Genomic DNA, 22,286 nt, shown 5'->3' on the forward strand with positions numbered 1-22,286 from the left:
TACTTTCTTGTTCTTGAGTTTTTTCTTTCCTTTGTATATTATGAGTCTGATCACTTCAGCCACTCATCCACAATCTGAAGGGCATGCCATAATTATATGATGTAACTTCTATGTTGTGATATGCTTTGTTTTAGTGTGTGTGTTGCTCAGAATTGCCTAATTTTGCCTAAAAATGCCCGGCCCCGACGATTGCTGCGCAGCAGCTATAATTTTAAATGTATTTTTTAAATGTATTTATCTTTTAATTTTTTAATTTCTATATACATTTTTTTTTATTTTTCTATTAAATTCAAATGTATCTATTTATTCATTTTCATCATTTTTTTAAATCATTTTTTTCTTTAATTATTATTTTAAATTTATTTTTTCAATGTATTTTTTATTTAAATAAATCAATCAATAAATTAATCTTTACAGAAACACATGAAAAAATACATAAATTGATTAGAAATTTCATTTTAATAAATAAATAAATGGGAAAATTAAAAAGGAGAGTAAATAAATAGGGTTATTAATACAAAGGTAACCNAGGAGAGTAAATAAATAGGGTTATTAATACAAAGGTAAAAAACCCCCTGCAAAATCAATTTATTTCACATTTTATTAATTAATTGTTTAATATTGATTAAAATTTATTTTTCTATGCTTTTTGTTCCTTCTTTTATTTTACATACAGTATATATATATATACATATATATATATATGGAAATTACTGAGAAACACACCCACAGGTGATTAATTGTCCCACATGAGCACATGCAATTTTTAATGTTATTTTTGGTACATTTATTGGCATATTGATTCATTCATTTATTTATTCGGGATATCTGCCCTGAGACCCAGAGAGTCTAAACCACTGCATATAGTGCGCATGCGCCACGGTGTATGCAGCCTGTTCCAGTCGCTCCTGCTTACTTTAACTTTGTTTTCAACTTTTTTCCTCTCTTCTTTATCTTACTTGTTCTGTTTTTACTTTAGTTATTTATTAAGCTACGTCCTCTCTAATCATACTTGTGTGGAGAGTTTTTGTTGTTTCGCTCGTGGTGGAATCGCTCCTTTTACTCTGCCACTCGACCGTCGCTCAGCAACACCGCATTGTTTACTCCAGGGATCAGCTGATGGAGCTGAAGCCGGCCGGCTTGGCTACGGTGAGGGAGGATATACCTGCTGAACTTTGGAGGAAAACACACCGGGGTTGCAGAGGGAAAAGATCGCTACGGCGGCGGAAAGGAGCGAAACACCGGAGACTTATGGAGAGGAAGACATTCAAGCCGTGTCTCCCATCTATCATCATGGGCAACGTGAGATCACTGGGGAATAAGATGGACGAGCTTACAGCGCTAACCCGGAGTCATCAGGAATACCGGGAGTGTAGCCTGATGATTTTCTCGGAGTCATGGCTACACACGGATGTTCCTGACCACAATGTTTCCACCGTGGGTTTCCACACTGTCCGGGCTGACAGGGACTGCACTAAGAGCGGTAAGCGTAAAGGAGGTGGGCTTGCTGTTTACGTGAACAACAGGTGGTGCAATCCTGGTCACATCACAGTCAAAGACCGCATCTGCAGCCCGGATATTGAACTGTTAGCTGTGGGCCTCCGTCCTTACTATTTACCCCGTGAATTCTCACATGCTATTGTAGTGGCTGCTTATATCCCCCCGTCCGCTAACCCGACGTCGGCATGTGACGTCATCCACTCCACAATAGCCGGACTACAGACTGCACACCCGAGTGCTCTCATTATAATCTCGGGTGACTTCAACCATGTCTCTATTAAAAAGACACTCCCGAAATTCACCCAGTATGTGACCTGTAAAACCAGAGAGGAGAAGAGCCTGGACCTGCTGTATGCTAATGTAAAGGACGCATACACCTCCACGTCCCTTCCCCCGCTGGGTAGATCAGATCACAACTTGGTGCTTCTCACCCCCTGCTATGTGCCTCTAGTGAAGAGGCTGCCTGTGACCACAAAGACAGTGAGGACATGGTCAGAGGACTGCTATGAGGCACTGCAGGGCTGTTTTGAGGTGACTGACTGGAATGTACTCTGTGAGCCACATGGAGAGGACATTGATGGGCTTACTGAGTGCATTACAGACTACATTAATTTCTGTGTGGACGGCATTGTCCCAGCAAGGACTGTGCGGTGTTACCCAAATAACAAGCCTTGGGTAACAAAGGACATCAAAGCCATACTCAACCTGAAGAAGAGGGCTTTCAGAGGTGGCAACAGGGAGGAGCTGAGGGACATTCAGAGGGAGCTGAGTGCAAAGATCAATGAGGCTAAGGACGGCTACAGGAGGAAGCTGGAGAGGAAACTCCAGCTGAATAACATGAGCGAGGTCTGGAGTGGTATGAGGACCATCACCGGTTACAGACCAACTAGCAGTGGAGCTGATGGTAGTGTGGCTAGGGCCAATGAGTTAAATCTGTTCTTCAATAGGTTTGACACTGCTGCCCTGGCCCCTGTTGGCTCTCCTGCTGACTGTCTCCAGCCACCACCACTTCTGACCCCCCCTCCTCCTCCTGATAGCACCTCATCCAACTTGGTGAGCCCCTCACACCCATCCCCCACTCCTCACACCTCCTCTGGCTCCCATGCTACCTGCCCTCCTCTCACTTTGGACTCCAACTCTCCCCCTCCTCAACCTGCACTCTTTACACCTCTACATGTTAGGAGACAGCTGAGCAAACTCCCCGCCGGTAAGGCTGCAGGCCCTGATGGTGTCAGCCCACGGGTTCTCAGAGCCTGCGCCGAACAGCTCTGTGGAGTGCTTCATCGTGTCTTCAAAATGAGCCTGAGCCTCCAGAGGGTCCCTGTGATATGGAAGACGTCCTGCCTCGTTCCAGTGCCAAAGATGCCGCAACCCAGCGGTCTCTCGGACTACCGACCGGTGGCACTGACGTCACATATCATGAAGACCCTGGAGAGACTTGTCCTGGAGCAGCTCAGGCCTATGGTCAGGCCGCACCTGGATCCCCTCCAGTTCGCCTACCAGCCCCGGATTGGAGTTGAGGATGCCCTCATTTACCTGCTGAACCGCATCTACGCCCACCTGGACAAGCCGGGGAGCACTGTGAGGGTCACGTTCTTTGACTTCTCCAGTGCTTTCAATACCATCAGGCCTGCTCTACTGGGTGACAAGCTGACGGCGATGCTGGTGAATCCCCCCCTTGTGTCCTGGATTGTGGATTACCTCACTGGCCGACCACAGTACGTGCGCTTGCGGCACTGTGTGTCAGACACAGTGGTCAGCAATACCGGGGCTCCACAAGGTACTGTCCTCTCTCCTTTCCTCTTCACCCTTTACACCACGGACTTCAGCTACCAGACAGAGTCTTGTCATCTTCAGAAGTTTTCTGATGACTCTGCTATAGTTGGATGTATCAGCAAGGGTGAGGAGGCTGAATACAGGGCTGTGGTGAATAACTTTGTCTCATGGTGTGAGCTGAACCACCTGCAGCTCAACACAACAAAGACAAAAGAGCTGGTGGTGGATCTGAGGAGAACGAGGACACCAGTGACCCCAGTTTCCATCCTGGGGCATAACGTGGACATTGTAGAACACTACAAGTACCTGGGTGTGTTCATAGACAATAAACTGGACTGGACTAAGAACACTGAAGTCCTTTACAAGAAGGGACAGAGCCGCCTCTATTTTCTGAGGAGGCTCCGCTCCTTTAACATCTGCCGGACTATGCTGAGGATGTTTTATGAGTCTGTGGTGGCCAGTGCTATTCTGTTTGCTGTGGTGTGCTGGGGCAGCAGACTGAGAGTAGCCGATGCCAACAGACTCAACAAGCTGATCAGAAAGGCCAGTGACGTTGTGGGGGTGGAGCTGGACCCTTTGACAGCAGTGTCAGACAGGAGGATGCTGTCAAAGGTGCGGGCGATACTTCAGCATGGCTCTCACCCTCTCCACAACGCTCTGGTCGAACAGAGGAGCACCTTCAGCCAGAGACTGATTGCTCCTAAATGCACCACTGAGCGCCACAGGAAGTCATTCTTACCTGTGGCCATTAAACTGTACAACTCCTCCCTCTGATGATCGGACTCATTTGGCTATTTATAAAACAAATCACACAATATAATTACTCATTCTTATTTCATTTATAATGCTACAACCATTTCATTGTATATTGTATATATTTCAGATTGTCTACTTTACTGTTTTTATTATTTATTTTACTTTATTGTCTACTTTAATATTTTATTTTATGTTAATGTCTACTTTAATATTCTATTTTATTCTATTTTATTCTAATGTCTACTTTAATATTTTATTTTATTTTATTTTATTTTAATGTCTACTTTAATATTTATTTTACTTATTTCATTGTCTATTTTAGTATTTTATTTATATCTTCATCTTTATCTCTTGTTTCCATTCATGCTGTATTTCTATTTCTACTTTGCACGGAGCATTGGAACAAAAACAATTTCCCCCCGGGGATTAATAAAGTATTCTGAATCTGAATCTGAATAAGACAACCACAGTTACCTAGGTGATGGTTACCTGGGAGATGAGTAGCTGACAGGACACCAGCTCCTTCTCATTGGCCTGGATCTTGCGGTGGGCGTCGGCCTGAGCGCTCTCCAGCTGCTTGCTGCGGTTCACCAGAGACTTGACCTCGGACTTCATCTTGCTGATGTAGAGACGAGCCACGGTGAACTCCTCCTCCACCGCCGAGCCGTTGCCCTTCAACTCTGAGGACTGAGGAGGTGGGGGGTGTTAGGGTGTGAGCGTGAGAGATGACACGTGTGTTAATGTGTGTGTGTGTGTGTCCGTGCTTACAGCGGCTGTCTTTACGTCGCTGGTGCCGATGATGGCGCCGATGTCACTGAGGTCACGCAGCAGCAGGTTGAGGACCTCGGCGGCTCGCTTCCTCTGGAGGCCGTTCAGCTCCTGCAGTTGATTCAGCTCCCTCTGCACGGCCGACAGCAGCACCTGTCCACACGCACACACAACACACTCGTTTAACTTCATCCACCTGTTGTATTGAAATACTGAGCATGACGGGACTGTCCCCATATGAGGACATCATTTTTTAGTTTGTGCCGTCCCCTCACCGTCTTGTGCTGCAGCTCCTCCGTCAGCTGCAGGTTGGTCTGATCTCTCTCCTCCACCTCCTGGCTCTTCTGGTCGTAGTTAACGGCCAGCTCCTCCAGGGCCTGCAGCACCTCCTTCACCTCCTCCTTGGCCAGCTCGTTCTCCGTCTGCAGCCGGCACAGCTCCTCCTGGATCTTCTCGTAGTCGCGCCGCGTCGATGCCAGCAGCTAAGAGGACGTTGGGTGGCAGCAAATATGTATAAAATACATGTGAACCCAAATCAGTTTTTCAACCAAATATTTTATTGGCTGGGAGACGAACCTCCTCCTGGTCCAACATCTGCTCCTTGAGTTTCTCAGCCAGCTGACTGTGTTGGTTGATCTCATCGTCCTGGAGACACATTTAGAGTGAGTTACGTCCGTCATTAGAGTTAAAAGCTGGTGTTTTCCAGAATGACTGTATATATCAGAGCATCACCTTGTCATCCAGCTGTTTGTAGAGGTTGGTGATGTCCTCCTCGTATTTGCTCCGCTCGTCCCCGGGGACAGAGACGCCTCCTCCGGCCGGCAGCATGTTGTCGATGATGGGAGTGTTGTCGTACGGCTCGACGGTCTTCTGGTCTTTGGAGCTCAGCTGCTCCTCCTCAGGAACGTTCTCCCCTGTAACACACACTCATGGGTTAGATCTATTACCCAGTGAATACGACCAATTAAAATGTCAAAATTTATCTGCTGACATTTCTTTTTGGTAACTTTTAACTGGTGTAAACAACAAAACAAAACTGTAGTGACAACACAGGTACAACAATGATAGAAATGGGAGACAAATATCCAAGAACTTAGGAAAGAAAAGATGAAATAAAAGTCATAATAAATCTAATGATAATATCTTGCAGTTAGTGTATTTAAATAAGTGTAGCGACTCAGTGTTTAAGAAGAAATCTGTAAAATATGACACGCGTTTGTGTGTGTGTGTGTAAGGGGGGAAAAATTAAGTAATGAATTAAACATTAAATTACTTCAACTAATGCTACCCCGACTGATAAAAATAATAATAATACGTTATAATTGTTAAATCTATTTATGTATTTATCATTCCTCCCTTTTCTATTTCCCATTTTTAATATTCCCATTATTATTATTTTCATTATCAATACTACGACTAATAATAATAATAATAGTAATTTTGAAAAAAATAATATACAATATAACTAAAAGTAAATATTATAAAATATAATTAAATAGTGACAAATATAATTATGATAATAATAATAATAATAATAATAATATTATTATAATAATAATAATAATAATTTTGTAAAAATATAATACAATAAAATAGAAATAAATAAAATATATTACAAAAAATAACAATTTGAAAAAATAGATGTTATAAATAAATGATAATTATAATAATAATAAAAATAACAATTTTGTAAAAATATAATACAATAAAATAAACTTTTAAATAAATAAAATATAATATTACAAAAAATAATAATTTGAAAAAATAGATGTTATAAATAGAAAATGATAATTATCATAATAAAAATATAACAATAATAATAACAATTTTGTAAAAAACATAATACAATAAAATAAATATTAACATAAATAAAATATAATATTAAAAAATAATAATTTGAAAAAAAATAGATGTTAGAAGTAAATAATGATAATTATGATAATAATAATAATAATATAATAATTTTGTAAAAATATAGTACAATAAAATAAAAATTAAAATAAATAAAACATATTACAAAAATAACAATTTGAAAAAATAGATGTTATAAATAAATAATGATAATAATAATAATAATAATAACAATTTTGTAAAAATATAATACAATAAAATAAAATTTTAAATAAATAAAATACAATATTACAAAAAATAGTAATTTGAAAAAATAGATGATATAAATAAATAATGATAATTATAAAAAAAAATAATAATAATAACAATTTTGTAAAAAATATAATACAATACATATTAAAATAAATAAAATATAATATTAAAAAATAATAATTTGAAAAAAACTAGATGATATGAATAAATAATGATAATTATGATAATAATAAATAAGAATAATAAAATATAATACCTTTAGAAAAGCAGCCAGGCCATTATAAGGGAGGAATGAAAAATAAATATAAATATATATATATATATATATATATATTTTTTTTTTTTTTATTTTGATTTTAATTTTTTTGGAAAATACATACAAAAAAAACACTCGGTGGTAATAAGGGAGGAATTAGAATTAAAAATAAATAAAGAAATAAAAAAGATAGGTAGATAGATATATTTTTTTAATTATATCATGTGATATTGTATTTTGCATGATTATATCTTGTCGCCATGCATCATATTATGTCAGCCTGATTTTAAGGGATGTACAGTGGAAGCCATGACAGATCATAGCACAATACACTGTGTATCATGCAGTGCAAATATACTGTGTACATACATGTTTTAACAGTGAAGTCATTTCATCATCATGTGTCTTGTGGTTGTGTGTCATTGTAAACCAGATCACAGGATGTCAGCAGCAGTGTGACGTCATGTCATAAAGACGAACTGATGCTGTAACTGTCATTGACTTTATAATTGTGATGAGAGTCAATCAGTGAACGAGGAGGAGGAGAGGAGGAGAGAGTGAAAAGGTGAAGAGCTGCTCGGTTTAAAAGGCTCGGCATGGAGCCAGCTGCTGAGTCACATCACACACACTGCATCAGCATAATGTGTGTGTGTGTGTGGGCCTCTGTGTGTGTGTGTGTGTGCTCACTACATTATGTGAAAGCAGCGTAGGCTTTACAGGCTGCAGCTGAGCTGATTTGTTGCTAAGGAGGGGGAGTGTTATCAGCGTCCACAGGGGAAATAAGAGAATTAAAAAAGCAATGGACAGAGAGAGGGAGGAAGAGGAGAGAGCGAGGCATTACAGCAGAGAGAGAGGGAGGGAGAGAGAGAGAGAGAGCAGTTACCATGCAACAGAGACGGGAAACTGGGCGAGGATGCTGTGAAGGAGACGCTGTGGCCTCAGAAGAGAGGACAACAGTGTGGAGTAGAAGCAAAACAACAGACAGTATAACGTCCCTAATAAAATCATACTGTGTGTCAGCATCATGTGACGTCAAACGTATATTTAGGTTTGACTTTTAGTGCTGTGCAGCTCAAACTGATGATGAATCTGCAGGATGCTGATCAGCAGGATTTTTGCTGCAGAATAAAGCTTGTTACTTTGATCTATAACGCCTGTATTTTAAACAGTTCTTCATGATTTTTGGTCATTTTTAGCGCATTTTTTGTTTTACTTTTTTTTTTTTAATCCCTGTTAATGATTTTATTTTTTAATCCATCTTATATTGTTTTTAGCTTTTATTTAACTATTTTATTGCTGTTTTTATTATTTTAGCATTTAAATTTATGTTATTGTATTTTATTGTCATAATTTTTTATTCTTGCTTTGGTTTTTTTAATCTATTTTCATCTCGTTTTTAGTCTCACTTTTATTTCAATATTTTTCTATAATTTTATTATTATAATAATAGCATTAGAATCTATTTTATTTTATTATTATATTTTTTTTATTCTTGTTTTTTTTTAAAAATCTATTTTCATCTCATTTTTGGTCTCACTTTTACCAAATATTTTTTTATAATTTTATTATTATAATAATAGCATTTAAATAGATTTTATTTTATTGTCATAATCTTTATCTTATTTTTGACTTTTTTAAATCTATTTTTTATCTAGTTTTCAGTTTGGCTTTAACCAACTATTTAATTATTATTAATTTTATAACATTTAAATCTATTTTATAGTTTTTTTATTGTTTTAATTTTTTCCTTTTTTTATGCTTGTGTTGTCTTATTAATTTAATTTTATCTAGTTTTTAGTCTAGCTTTTAAAAATTAAAAAAAATATTGCTTTTAAAGCATTTAAATGTAGTTGTATTTTATTACATTTTTTTTGTCTTGCATTCATTGGTCTCAAATTAGTCTGTCTTGTTGTTTTTACAGTCTACACTTGTTCTGTCTTATCATGAGCTTGTCAGTTATGTTTGTATCACTTAAACATGCCCAGATGACTGTGTAAAATGTGATACACAAATAAAGTTTGACTGATTTATTGATTGGTATTTCACAGCCTTAAATCTCTCTAAAAATCAAAGCTTGAAATATGTACACGAGTCAGGTTCCTCACTAGATTTTTTTGCTGAATTTCAACTTTCATTTCCAGGGAATGTCTTTAAGAAGAATCGTGTCCATCCCTTTCTGGAACCTGTCACCCACGAGTATCTTTAAATCTCACCGTTCCTCCAGCGGTTGAGTTCAGCCTCCAGCCTCTGGATGACGTTTCTCAGGCTCTTGTTCTTCTCCTTCTCCTTCTCATATTTCTTCTTCCACTCCTCAGCTGTCAGCTCCAGGTTCACAGACACTGTGTTCTTGATGGTCTTGGCCCTAAAGGACACATGGACAGAACAGAGTTAGGCTTGTCTGGAAGTTTAGGTAAACACATGAACAGATATTTCAAAGCCCAAGCACACCAACAGTTCACCCACACAGCTGTTTTCATTTAATGTGCTTGACTAGTTACAGCTACAACACTGGTGAATACTGGACCAAACCAGGACTAAAACACTGGTGAATACTGGACCAAATCAGGACTAAAACACTGGTGAATACTGGACCAAACCAGGACTAAAACACTGGTGAATACTGGACCAACCAGGACTAAAACACTGGTGAATACTGGACCAAACCGGGACTAAAACACTGGTGAATATTGGACCAAATCGGGACTAAAACACTGGTGAATATTGGACCAGACCAGGACTAAAACACTGATGAATATTGGACCAAACCAGGACTAAAACACTGGTGAATATTGGACCAAACCAGGACTAAAACACTGGTGAATATTGGACCAAACCAGGAATAAAATATTGGTGAATATTGGACCAAACCAGAGCTAAAACACTGGGGAATACTAGACCAAACCAGGACCACAACACTGGTGAATATTGGACCAAACCAGAGCTAAAACACTGGGGAATACTGGACCAAACCAGGACCACAACACTGGTGAATATTGGACCAAACCAGGACCAGGACAACACTGGTGAGTAATTAACAGTTGCATGTGTCCGTAGGATGCACTGAAGCAGTCTCCAGTGGTTCACTAGTCCGCTCTGATCTTTGCTCTGATGGTGGAAATCTCATTTTGGATTGGATCTCTTCATTTCCTCTCAGTTTCTCCTCGGCAGAGGGCAGATGGCTTCACAGTAATCATTCATCAGTCATTTCCCCGTCACTGCTGCTGCTACTTCATCTGTTATTACATAAGTACTTTGAACTTGTTGACCGAGACTCAGTGGAGATTTTTCTCTCTGCACACGCCACTGTCATGCAATGAGCCTGCTCAAACACAGACTGGTGTCACTGCAGGGCTCGAAATTGTTGTTGCAAGGAAATTAACGGTGTATAGAGGTAGGACACAGTGCAGTGTTGTGAATTATTCTTGGTTTTAGAAGACAGAAAAACAAGAAGGCTGCATGAGCCCAAAACAAAACAATAACAATGTGGAGAGTTTCATGAGCAGGATCTATAAATAGAAATAAACCCAGATGCACAGTGGGAAACAAAAAGCCATCTGGTTGCTTGTTTCCAGCACTGACGTCAGCCACAGTCCTCATGAGTCACCATACATTTTTAATTACAACCCATCAGCTGGCCGTCACTGAGGAGAGGAATAAAACAAGCTATAGGTACCTCTGTCCAAACATGAGCGTGGACTTGGTCTCGGCCTCGTTGTAGATGGACGGCGAGCAGCAGATGATGATGGTGGTGCGACAGTTCCCCCCCAGAGAGTCCTGCAGGATCCGAGTCATCTTACTGTCTCTGTATGGCACGTGGGTTTTCTGAAAAATAAAAGCATCACTGTTAAACACTCAATAAACAAACGTGGAGATGGAGGTTGTTTTTCTTTTGAGTAATGTACCGTTCCCTCAGCGAGAGCTGAAATGACGTTTCCCAGCGCTGAGAGAGATTTGTTGATGTTCTTGGCCTCGTCCAACACAGCTCCCTCTGCTCCCGTCTTACTGACCTGTTCAAACACAACACACAGATTAGATTTCACATTTATATTAAAGGAATATTTCACCCCGTAAATGACCATTTGTGTATCAGTTAATCACCTCGTGTTACTTTGAATTCATGAAGGAAACTTTGTTCTTATCGCATGCCTGTACGGTGAACGAAGAATCCAAAAACTGAGGAAATTCTCGATGAAGCTACATTTGAAGTACCATATGCAAACATGCAAGTCACTGAATCCTCCACAACAAGTTCCTGTTAATGTTTCACAATAAAAGCCTTTTTAGGAAATGAAGGGATTCTCTTAACGGAAGTTATAAGGGGCTTTTAATTTGAAACAGGTTGAATGATGCTGCACTTTAGCCAANACTGGAAAAAATATTTTTTTCACAGACCGTTTATTGAGTTACTGAGTTACTACAGACACCGCTAACGGCTAACAGCTAATGGTTAGCTCAGCTAATCTACGATAACCATGTTATTAATTACAAAACGTGCACACAGAAATAGTAATGTTTGTTCAATCATTGTGTTTATAGACTTTACAAACATCAGATTAGTCTACACGGTGATATAGTGACGTGAAAAATGTGAGATATATATATATAGCTAAACTCTGCTGGTTTTCTACCCGAAGTATTTGTAAACAACAAGGCGATTCCCTGGGGGCACCGCCGGAAGTGAAGGGGGTGATCCCCGAGGCCCCTGCACTTATGTTAGTCGAAAAACTACGGGCAGTGCCTCCAGAGGTAAAGGAAGAATTATTACTATTTTTACTTTTTTTTTTTTACGGATGAATTTCCAGATTGTTACTTTAGTGACATTGAAGGGTTATTTCTGGTTGCGCAAAGTCACACAATAACGCAAACAAACTGCTTGAGGCAGTGGTAGACCTGCAGCTCCTGTGTTCAGCGAGGTAAAATTACTGTTTTTTTTCAATGGAATCTGGCTTTGAAGAGAGGATAGATGAGTTTCACTTTTAGTTCAGTTTTAAATACTTGGGTTTGAGCAAAAATGCATGTGTTTGGAAAGTACTGAGCATACGACTGTACAAATGAGACTTGGATTATACTGCACGAGTTGTGTGAGAGCTTGTTAACAGATGATTTGATTTAGTTTTACTATTGTTATACGTGGACCCCTATGACTTCAATTCATCAAGAATTTTCTCAGTTTTTGGATTCTTTATTCACCGTGAGGGCATGCGAGAAAAACATTTTTTTTCCTGGAATTCAATGTAACACGAGGTGAGTAACTGATACACAAATGGTCATTCTGGAGGTGAAGTATTCCTTTAACATTAACTCTATTTATGATGTCACTCAGAATGACCTTCTCGCTGCCCGCCAGGTCGACCAGGTAGAGCTTCCCCGACAGCTTCTTCTCCGTCTCAATGTTTTCCTGCTTGATGTTGATGAGGAAGATGCTGTGGCTGCGAGAGCTGTGCTCATTCATGTCTGGAGGGTGAATGGAGAAAAAGAGTTACAGTCATTTTACAGTTTATCTGTGCAGGCTACATGCTCTAATCCTCTCTGTGCATGTCTTGTGGATCTCTGCTTTTCTCTGCTGTGGTGCGTGTATGTAACAGGCTGCAGGTGAGCTCGGCTGAGTGAATGAATGACGAGTGTGTGGGCTGTTCTTGGGAGCTGATTGGTTCATGCCTTTAAAGGGCCAGCCTCCCTCAGCACCTGTGGCCTCTCCTCTCTCCACGTCTTGTTTCTAACCCCTAATCCTCCTTTTTCTTATTTTTGATTTGGAGCTAGGTAGATTCTTTGTCTTTTGGTTTTCTTATTTAAGTCGGTAAGTTCAGTTTACTCACTCTGGTTTGCTGCTCACCCTATTACAGTACACATTAAAGATACATACTAGTCACCGCCACGTGTCGATTGTTCTTGCCCTCATCGATGACGTCCATCACCTCCTCTGGACTGGACACAAAGCGCTCGGTGCAACCCTGACAGAGAAACAAACGTTAACATGCAGCTCTAGCTCAGCAGCAGTCACTGTGGACATGAGTGACAGTAACAGGACGGTCACATGTGGCTGCTGGGAAATCAAATGTGAACTCATGTCAGAGTCCTGTAGAGTCCACAAACCTTGACGTAGGGCACTCTGTTTTTGTCTTCATGGACAGAGAGATTCGTCTTGGACACTTCAAACAGAGCAAAGATAAACCAAAGATCACATGTTGATTGTTAAAATAAAGTACTACAATTATGACTCAAATGTACCTTAAATGTTTTACACTTGAGCTAGAGAGTCCCACTTACCATCCAGCAGGTCTCTGATCTTGTCCAAGTAGATTTCAAAATAGGAAACCTGCACACAGAAACTCCAAAATCTTAACGTCTACTTATTAACTACACCAGCGATCTGAAGTTTGCACCGTCATCTTCTAATGTAGGTTGTTTAGGTATTTAAGCATAAAGTTTGTTTGTTTGTTTGTTTGTTTTACCTTGATGTGAAACTCCAGGTTCTCGTCCATGGAGTAGATGTGGTCAAAGATGTCGTGGGCGATGCGAGGGATGATTCCCATCAGCTGGGGGTCGTGCAGTTTGCCCTGAACACAGCACAGGAGGCTAATGTTTAATGCTTCATGTGAAATCTTCCAAAGACACCACACACATCAGGATGCATCGAGGAAAACTGTCTGTTGAACTCTGAAGCTACTTGAGGAGAGTTTTAAGGGAACGTCGGGGTTAAGCGGTGGACTTAACGTAAAGACAGTGAAGCAGAGGGTTTTCATCACTGACTCAGATCAGATCAGAGAATTAAAGAGAGGCTTCAGGCTGCCGTCTCCGTGGATTAATCTGTGAGCTGAAGTCATTTGCATTCATGATGAATTACACTGGATCTCCTGTGAGTTTAAAATCTGTACATTTCACCACTCAAACTATTCAAAAATCCACAGAATTTAAAGGCAGGTGCTTTGCTGAAAAGCTTTCCTGATGGAGGACGGTCTCTGCGATCAGGCTTTTGATTCCCGCACTTTGAGCCGTGGTATGAGTTTGACTGGATTTGGTGTTTTGTGGTAAGTCTGTTACACAATGCTGCTGTGCTCTAATCCTCTGATCGCACACTGGAGGTTAGAAACTAAAGGTCACCGCCAGTCTTCACTCAAATGTTCTGACTCTGGGATTCATCGATGGGTTGACTGCAAGTAAAATTATCAGTCAGTTGAAAACCTTGGCCATGTTTCTCTGTGAGAAATAGTGACGGCAGTTATTTGACTGGTTCCCCTTTTTCTCCACAGCTTTATTTATTTAATTTTTTTAAGAAAAAACAGATAAGTATATCTACACATGGAGAGATAGAGACGTAGTAATAGTTAGGTAAGACGCTTAAGTAAAAAATAAATTAATAAAATATTAATATAAAATAAAATAAAGAAATGAAAATAAAATAATTAGAAAAACAATAAAGAAAATAAAAATAAAATAATTAGAAAATGAATTAAAATAAATAGAAATTAAAATGAATGATAAGGTATGAGTGATACAAAAAAATCTAAGTAAAAATGTGGTAATTAAAAAAATACATATATATTTATAAAAAAAATTTTTTTTTAAATGAAGAAATAAAATACAGTCAAAATAAACAATACCATACTTTTTCTAAAAGGAAAGGTATAGTTTCAAAAAAAGACTCAATTAAAATAAATAAGTAAATAACATTACATAATAATAATAAAGATAAAAATGAAATAAAATAGAGAGAAATGGTAGTTTTAGTGATACAAAAAACTAAAAAAGTAAAGTCATATCTAAAGTAAAAAAAAATCGAAATTAATAAGTATTAATTTTGAAAAATAAAATAATAAATCCTTCTCATGTACAGTAAAAAGACATATTAATAAAGGCTAAGAGAGAAAATAAAAAATACCACCAAAAAAAAAAAAAACTAAATTAAAATAAAAAATAATTTAAAAAATACAGAAAAAGTAATGGTGATGTAAAAAAAAAACTACGTAAAAATTGATTAATCAAAAATTAAAAAATAGTAAATAATTAAAAGTAACATTTAAACAAAATCTACAGTAAAAAAAAAAAAAAAAAAAAAAAAAGATGATGGCTGATGAGAAAATTAAAAATACCATACTGACATGTAAATTTAGTTACTCAGGACTGAACGAGTCTCTCTCACCTCCATGGTGTGTGTCTTCCCGGAGGACGTCTGTCCGTAGGCGAAGATGGTCCCATTGTAACCGCCCAGCACATCTGGAACGACACGAAAACACAGTCACGAGAAACTATTTGAATATATGAATGTGTATTTCTGTCGATAACCTTAAAAGATGGGGGTATAAATTACAGGTTTTTAAAAGTAATATTTTCATAAGAAACCCCCTTAAAACAGTGTGAACCTGCATGACATCCATATATACATATAATAAATGACCAACACAAAGCAGCAGACGTGACACTGACAACAAACAAAGCTGCAGATAAAAGCTCACAACAAGGTGAAACGCTTATTTTACTATTATATAAAAGACAAACAAAACTTGAGAACAAAGGATGAGTGACAGACGAAAACATACAGTGGATTACAGTTACATAAGAAGAGTGTCTGACGGTACCTTTCACGATCTGTTTGGCACACTGGTCGTACACTTGTTCCTGCGACGTGTTGGGAGGCAGCACCCGGTCGAACATGTAGGGTTTACTCTGTTTACACACCAACACGGGACACGTTAGTGAGAACCACACATCACACAACAGACATTCAACCTTTATGTCACTTATTTTATCTTCATTTGTCTTCAGTCTGTTTTCACGAAAAACATACATTTCTGCAAGTCAGGATTATTTTCATAAAACAACACAAGCACAACCTGCTCCTACTGGTAATACTGGTACTAGTGTTACTTTTCCAGATACTGTTGCTGCTACTACGACTACTGATACTACTGTTACTTCTTCTACTACTATAGCTATGACTGTTACTTGTACAAAAACTACTGTTACTACTTAAACTGACCCTACTACTACGAGTACTATTACTGCAATTATGGTTACTTGTCCAAATACTGCTGCGACTACTTGTACTGAACCTACTACTAATTTAATTCCACTATGATTACAACTACTGATACCACTATTACTGCTACTACTTGTACTGTCTGTCACGACTATGATGACTGATTTCTGTGCAGATTTAATACATAAACAGAAGAGAAAAATTCACTTCCTGAATCATCAGCTTTACAAGTAAGCACTAAGAAGGAAGTGAGAGGTCAGAGGTCATGTGAACAGGTGACATGATTATGTTTTTCTGTAGTTTTGTCTTGTACACTGATGAACTCAGCAACATGACGCACGTTTCCCTCCCTGTGGTGTTTTAAAATTGGAAGTCCTGCAGCCTCCAGTCTGACCATCCATCACTCCCTCTGCCCTTGTCCGACGCCTGCCTCTGTGTCTCAGGGGTAAAAGCCTCGGTGCGGCTGAGTGCAGCTCTCAGCACTCCTCCCCTCCCTCTGAACCCCCGAGATAAAGCGCAGAAACCACTGACACCAACAGCATGCTCAGTTTTCTGCTGTTTGATTGATGGCACGAGGCGGTGACGTGCAGTTCGTCCTGACAGGACAGAAGTGTTTCTGGGCCGTAATGCAACAGCATGAATAATGCAGAGCGAGCGGCAGGGGACGGATCTGCATTAACACACTGGGGCGAGGGTCGTTTCCTGTCTGTCTGTCTGTCTGTCTGTGGTGTAGCGTACAAACTGTGAAGCACAGTTTACAACAGATTCGGCACCAGATTTCTACACCAACATTTCTTTTCTCGTTTTTTAGACATAACTATTACGCTGCGTTCAGGGACAGATAGGAAAACACAACATCTGTGTCTTATTTTTCAGGATCAGATTGATTGCCAATCTTACGGGACGCAGACACCGCTCTCTCAGGTGAAAGCTGGTGGTTGTTGGACCCATCCACCACCCCTCACGCCCACCTTACTTGGACTTTCACCCCCTTAACTTATGTTGTTGTCCTGCTGCTTTTCCCCTTAATGCCGCCGGGCACTGTTGCACAATAACGGCGAACAGCTGCGCATCATGATGGTGTGAAAGGGCGACTTTTGAGTCACTGCCCAAGCACCAGTATTCGACGACTTCCGAGAGACCGGGTTGACATTTCTCCTGTCATTAATTTAAGGTCCACACAGTTTAATATAGTCAGCATCGTACGTGTGTTCGGCCATGTCGTCAAGCTAGTTTGCTGCCTCTGTCAAGTAGTAACTCACTCTACAGTGGGAAACGTCACTTCAAAATAAAAGCTGTGTGTTTTTACAGACTTGACACATTTGCAAGTCACTTGCAGTGCATTCAGAGTGGACTCATGACCCACTTTTGGACCACGACCCACCAGTTGGGAACCCCTGATTTAAAGCACATACATTTGCCACCCCCCCAAAAAAACACAAAGTGGCAAAGGGCTTTTATTTTGACGTAATTAAAGATGGTTACACTCTAAATTGATGCAGAAAAAAAATCACCATAATGCAGGAAATTAAGTGTTTCATGCTTAAAATTAATTAAAGCAAATATGTATGCTACGTCTGCAATAAACTGAAAAGAAGAGAAGTAGTTTGTGTAGAAATGTGCAACATAGTCCTCACCAAGACGACTGAAGACAAATGAAACATTACTTTCTGTGCAGGCGACGTAAGGACACAGCTGTATTTTGTAAACATTAAATTAAATGAGATTCCTGTGATATCTGATATGAACACTTACAAACAGCCACCTCTCAATAAAGCGTCTAAACTTTCCAGCACAAAGTGTGAAGCCGTCTCCACAGAGGAGAAAACAATCGATGCTCTGAACACGAAAGCAGCCTGTCATCGTGCATGCACACAGCACTGATACGCTCCTGAGGGCCTCGTGAATCAGCACATGCATTATGATGAGTCACTGTGAGTGTCACCTTTGACCTTTCACCTCTGAATTATGAGTTCTTTTAATCGAGTCGGTGTGAAATCAGCTGGAGCCATGAAAGATTTTCTCTTTTCCTCCGTGTGTTTCTAAGTGTTTAAGTTTGATTTTAAAGTTGTATTTTCATCCTTTGTTTTCCAAAATGTCCAGGAAGTACATCACAGGTTATCTTGGTCCTGATTGGCTCGAGTAAATAAATAAACAAACAGAAAAAATTATCTAAAAAAAAAATCTGGAATAAACTGTGCTTTTATCCTTTGTTATTTATCTGTTTAATTAATATTCAAATATTATTTTTAGATTTGTCTTCTCTGACTCTGAACATTTTTATTCCATTTTGAATTTTGAATATATTTTTTTCGAATATAAATCAATTTAAAAAACTATATAAAAAAGATATTTTTGGCAGACATATAGACGAGGAAAGTGCATATTTATTTTAACACTGGGAACTTGGACTGTAAACAAATTTAATTGGGTGATAAATATTCTGGAGTTAGCTGTATGAATACGATAATAGCAGCTTTACAGTTTAACATAAGACCCCAATATATAAATAAATAATAATCCTGCAGTGTTACAGAGCAGCTCTGTTGAACTCAGTGATTTTACACTGAATATTTCCTCTTTAATAAACCATCACATGACATATACATCTGTAACACTGCTGTCACATCTCCTGTAGGACCTCTGGCTTATTGCGCACTTGGCATCCCCATCCTGCCTGCAGAGCTCCAGGTGACTTTCCGCAGTGTTTGTACCTTCATCTCCACACAGACACATCATCATCATCACAACAACAAGGAGCAGACACACTTGCCGTGATCACCACCGTGTCGTCATCTTTGAATTTGGGGATGTATTTGTCTCCTCTGTTGATCTCGGCCTCGTTGAGGGGCCTGAAGCGGCACATCACCCTCACCCCGCACTCCGCCGCATCCATCATGGCTGCTGCTGCTGATGCTGCTGCTGCTGGCACTGCTCACACCGCCCCTCCAAATACTGCGGGGATAAACAAATAAACAAACAACAGGCTGGGAAACAGCCGGGGATCGGAATATTTGGGGCAAAGCGGTGCCCAAAGTGAGGTTCAGGGGCCACCGGCGGGGCCTTGATGATTCTCCCTGCGTCCCGGGCCAGCTCAGAGTTCAGATCAGGGATTCAGATCATTTTTGGCAGATAGAGGGTGAAACGTCACGTTCCTTGTCTCCTCACCGCGAGAAAGTTCAGTTTATCCGATGCGCAACGCTAATGTGTCCGTGTTTCCTCGGCTGCGCCATGGCCAAACCGGATCAACCGCAGCGATGCGTCCCGGTGAGTAGCTCAGACATCGGTGTGCAGGCCTCCACCTGCAGCGGCGACACCGGGAACCGTGCAGAAAGCGGACTGATATGTGTCTGTGTGTGTGAGCGGCGGGGGCAGAGTCGGGGGAGCTGGCCGGTCTGCAGAGGGAGAGCCCGGAGAGGATGCGCACAGACAGCCGCAGCGTCCTCACTGGCAACAAAGGCGCGCTCCAGGCACGACGCCGAGACGCGCGCTCCCGTGGCCTGCATCAGCAACACCACCATCAGTGGGAGGCTCCAGTGCACGCGCACACAGACACAAAAACCCGCACTCATTTAGATATATTTAATTTCAGCCTAACTAGTGGGCAATTAATTATTGATTTATGCCTCTGTATGGTTTTTATTTTATTTCTTTTTTTTTTTTGCAGATTCAGATTATTACAACAAAATAAAATACAACATATAAACAATATAGACAAAATTTTCCATTCATTTATCAGTTAGAAAAGATTAAAAAGATCTAAAAATGCTTTTTTAAAATATTGATTTAACTCTAAAAAATACCAGCAGTGATAATCAGATGACACGGGATAAAAGCAAAATGCAGTTTATTCCAGATTTTTGTGATTATTTATTTATTAACATATTTATTTATTGAGCCAATCAGGACCAAACTAAGCTGTGACGTAAATATAAACATGTTTACATATCCTCAAAATCTCATAAAATATAAAATAAATGTTTTAATAATAATTAAACACCTAGAAACTGATGAATTTAATTGCTTTTTGTAAAATATACTTTTATTTTTAATTTGATGTCTCAACTAGTTCCCAAAAAGCTGGGTCAAGAGCAATACCAGACTGGTGCTCAAAAAACACCAGTTTAAACAGGTTAATTGGCAACAGATTAAAGCGAAGATGATAACTCTGTGAAAAGTTGCGTGGACAAATAGTCAGTTATTTTAAAGAACAATGTTTCCCAAAGCTTAGTTGCAAGAAATGTATAGATTTCACCATCTACAGTCCATAATATGATCAAAAGATTCAGAGAATCTGGAGAAATCTCTGCATGAAAGCTGAAAACCATCACTGAATGGCTGTGACCTTTGACCCCTCAGGCAGCACTGCATTAAAAACTGATATGGTTATATAAAGGATATTACTGCATGGGCTCTGGAACACTTTGGAAAACCATTATTGCTAAACAAAGTTAGCCGCTGCATCTACAAATGCAAGCTAATTGACTGACTTAGGCTAATTTATACAATGTAAAATGCCATAGGCTTGAGCTATTAACGTTAGCATGTTGTATTTGTGGGGAAAACGTGTGTAGTATAAGACAGTTGTTTTGTCAGTGAACCTTTGAGCTGTAATAGAGCCATATTTTTGTAACGTTACCTTTGTTACATGTTGCTGTTGTCCCTGGTTTTATATGAGTAGAGAGAAGTCCACTAGCTGCTAGGCTAATTTATACAATGTAAAATGCCATAGGCTTGTGCTAATAACGTTAGCATGTTGTATTTGTGGGGAAAATGTGTCCAGATAAAGACAAGTGTTTGTCTGTGAATGCTGCGAGTTATAGTGAAGCTGATTTGTGTACTTGTGTTTGAAACTGTCTCTATTAAGCCATGTTTAATGTGTGTTTAATGTGTGTTTTGAATCAACTAAGCTTTACAGCGCTTCACAGAAACCTCCACCGCCGACTAGTGTTTTGGAGGTGTAACTGCAGAGTGACACAGACACATCACCGCTCAAGTTCAAATCTACAGGTTGAGCTACAGCGACTTCATTTATATAATATAAACAAAATTAATGCCAAATGTTATTTCTTTTAATACTACGTTATATTACTGTAATATTATATGCTAAATTCAGCTTCATGTTTCGCTCAGAAATCACATTTATTCACTTTACATGGAGCTACAGTTAATACTGAATTATGTTAAATATGTGCCGAATGTGTTAGCATCTCTTAATCAGTCAGTTAATAAGAATAATAAATCAACTTTAGAAGGAGCAGATGTTACCTTAAGCTAGCTCGGGCCATGTTAAAGTTAACAGTATTTTGACGGAGCAAGGCGAGCTAATTGCTAGCTTGCTAGCTACTGTAAACAAACGGTTAGCATTGGAAATCGCGGGTTTCCGGTCATCGCCGGAAGTTGCACCCATAATTCACGCAGGGTATCATGGGGCAAGGAATGATTTGCAAATCCTTTTTATAAACCTATATTCAATTAAATGCAGTACAAAGACAATATATTTACCTTCAAAAGTGATACCTTTGATCGATTTTTGTAATATATACTTTTATTTTTTAATTTAATGCCTCTATCTAGATCCAAAAAAGATGAGAGAGGGGCAACAAAATGCTGGGAAAGTAGTTAGATGCTCCAAAAACACCAGTTTAAACATGTTGCAACTATTAAATTCAAAATGAGTATTATGTTTAAAAAGAAATTCAATAAAGTTTCTCAGTTTGAACATTAAATATCTTGTCTTTGGACTGTTTTCAATTGAATAAAGGTCAAAAAAGAGTTTACAAATAATTGCTTTCTGTTTTATTTACGTTATAAACAGAGTCCCATCTTTTTTAGAATCGGGGTTGTATGTATTTATATTTATATATAAACGCTAAGATGACTTCTCACCGGGATATGCAATTTTTGATTTTCAATTGACAAATTCGGATGTGACTTTATTAGGCTCCAAAATCACGATAGGGTATTATTTGCACACTGTAGTGAATGAAACTAATTTTTACTATCACTATTGGGTAAAATATGGTCAATACGTGGGTGTTTATTCAACATCTTCAAACAGTCGGAAAAAACACTAACTTTTGGACCAGTTCTGAACGTCTGGGAAGTTTCAAAGTTCCTTTTATAACAACTGTTCTTTCATCACTTGTT

General features: G+C 39.1%; 1 protein-coding gene across 3 annotated transcripts in view; it reads right to left on the reverse strand.

The window, feature by feature from the left end:
- LOC126401998 (kinesin heavy chain-like) overlaps positions 1 to 21,467 on the reverse strand; it is a 35,532-nt gene extending 14,065 nt beyond the window's left edge. For 2 of the 3 annotated variants that reach the window (XM_050063627.1, XM_050063625.1), the window contains exons 1-16: positions 18,910 to 19,579; positions 15,736 to 15,823; positions 15,300 to 15,373; positions 13,612 to 13,716; positions 13,427 to 13,475; positions 13,253 to 13,308; positions 13,023 to 13,110; positions 12,489 to 12,613; positions 11,062 to 11,166; positions 10,833 to 10,981; positions 9,373 to 9,521; positions 5,533 to 5,714; positions 5,377 to 5,445; positions 5,076 to 5,282; positions 4,801 to 4,953; positions 4,522 to 4,719 (exon numbers count right to left, since the gene is read on the reverse strand). In XM_050063627.1, coding sequence (XP_049919584.1) covers positions 4,522 to 4,719; positions 4,801 to 4,953; positions 5,076 to 5,282; positions 5,377 to 5,445; positions 5,533 to 5,714; positions 9,373 to 9,521; positions 10,833 to 10,981; positions 11,062 to 11,166; positions 12,489 to 12,613; positions 13,023 to 13,110; positions 13,253 to 13,308; positions 13,427 to 13,475; positions 13,612 to 13,716; positions 15,300 to 15,373; positions 15,736 to 15,823; positions 18,910 to 19,035 — 1,923 coding nt within the window. In that variant the 5' untranslated portion in view covers positions 19,036 to 19,579. Of the gene's footprint in view, positions 1 to 4,521; positions 4,720 to 4,800; positions 4,954 to 5,075; positions 5,283 to 5,376; positions 5,446 to 5,532; positions 5,715 to 9,372; positions 9,522 to 10,832; positions 10,982 to 11,061; positions 11,167 to 12,488; positions 12,614 to 13,022; positions 13,111 to 13,252; positions 13,309 to 13,426; positions 13,476 to 13,611; positions 13,717 to 15,299; positions 15,374 to 15,735; positions 15,824 to 18,909; positions 19,580 to 21,404 lie in introns of those variants that run through there. The other variant, XM_050063626.1, reaches the window with a different exon arrangement.
- Positions 21,468 to 22,286: the final 819 nt, after the last annotated feature.

This window comes from Epinephelus moara, chromosome 15 (genome assembly GCF_006386435.1).
Source record: "Epinephelus moara isolate mb chromosome 15, YSFRI_EMoa_1.0, whole genome shotgun sequence".
In the NCBI taxonomy this organism is placed as follows: Eukaryota; Metazoa; Chordata; class Actinopteri; order Perciformes; family Serranidae; genus Epinephelus; species Epinephelus moara.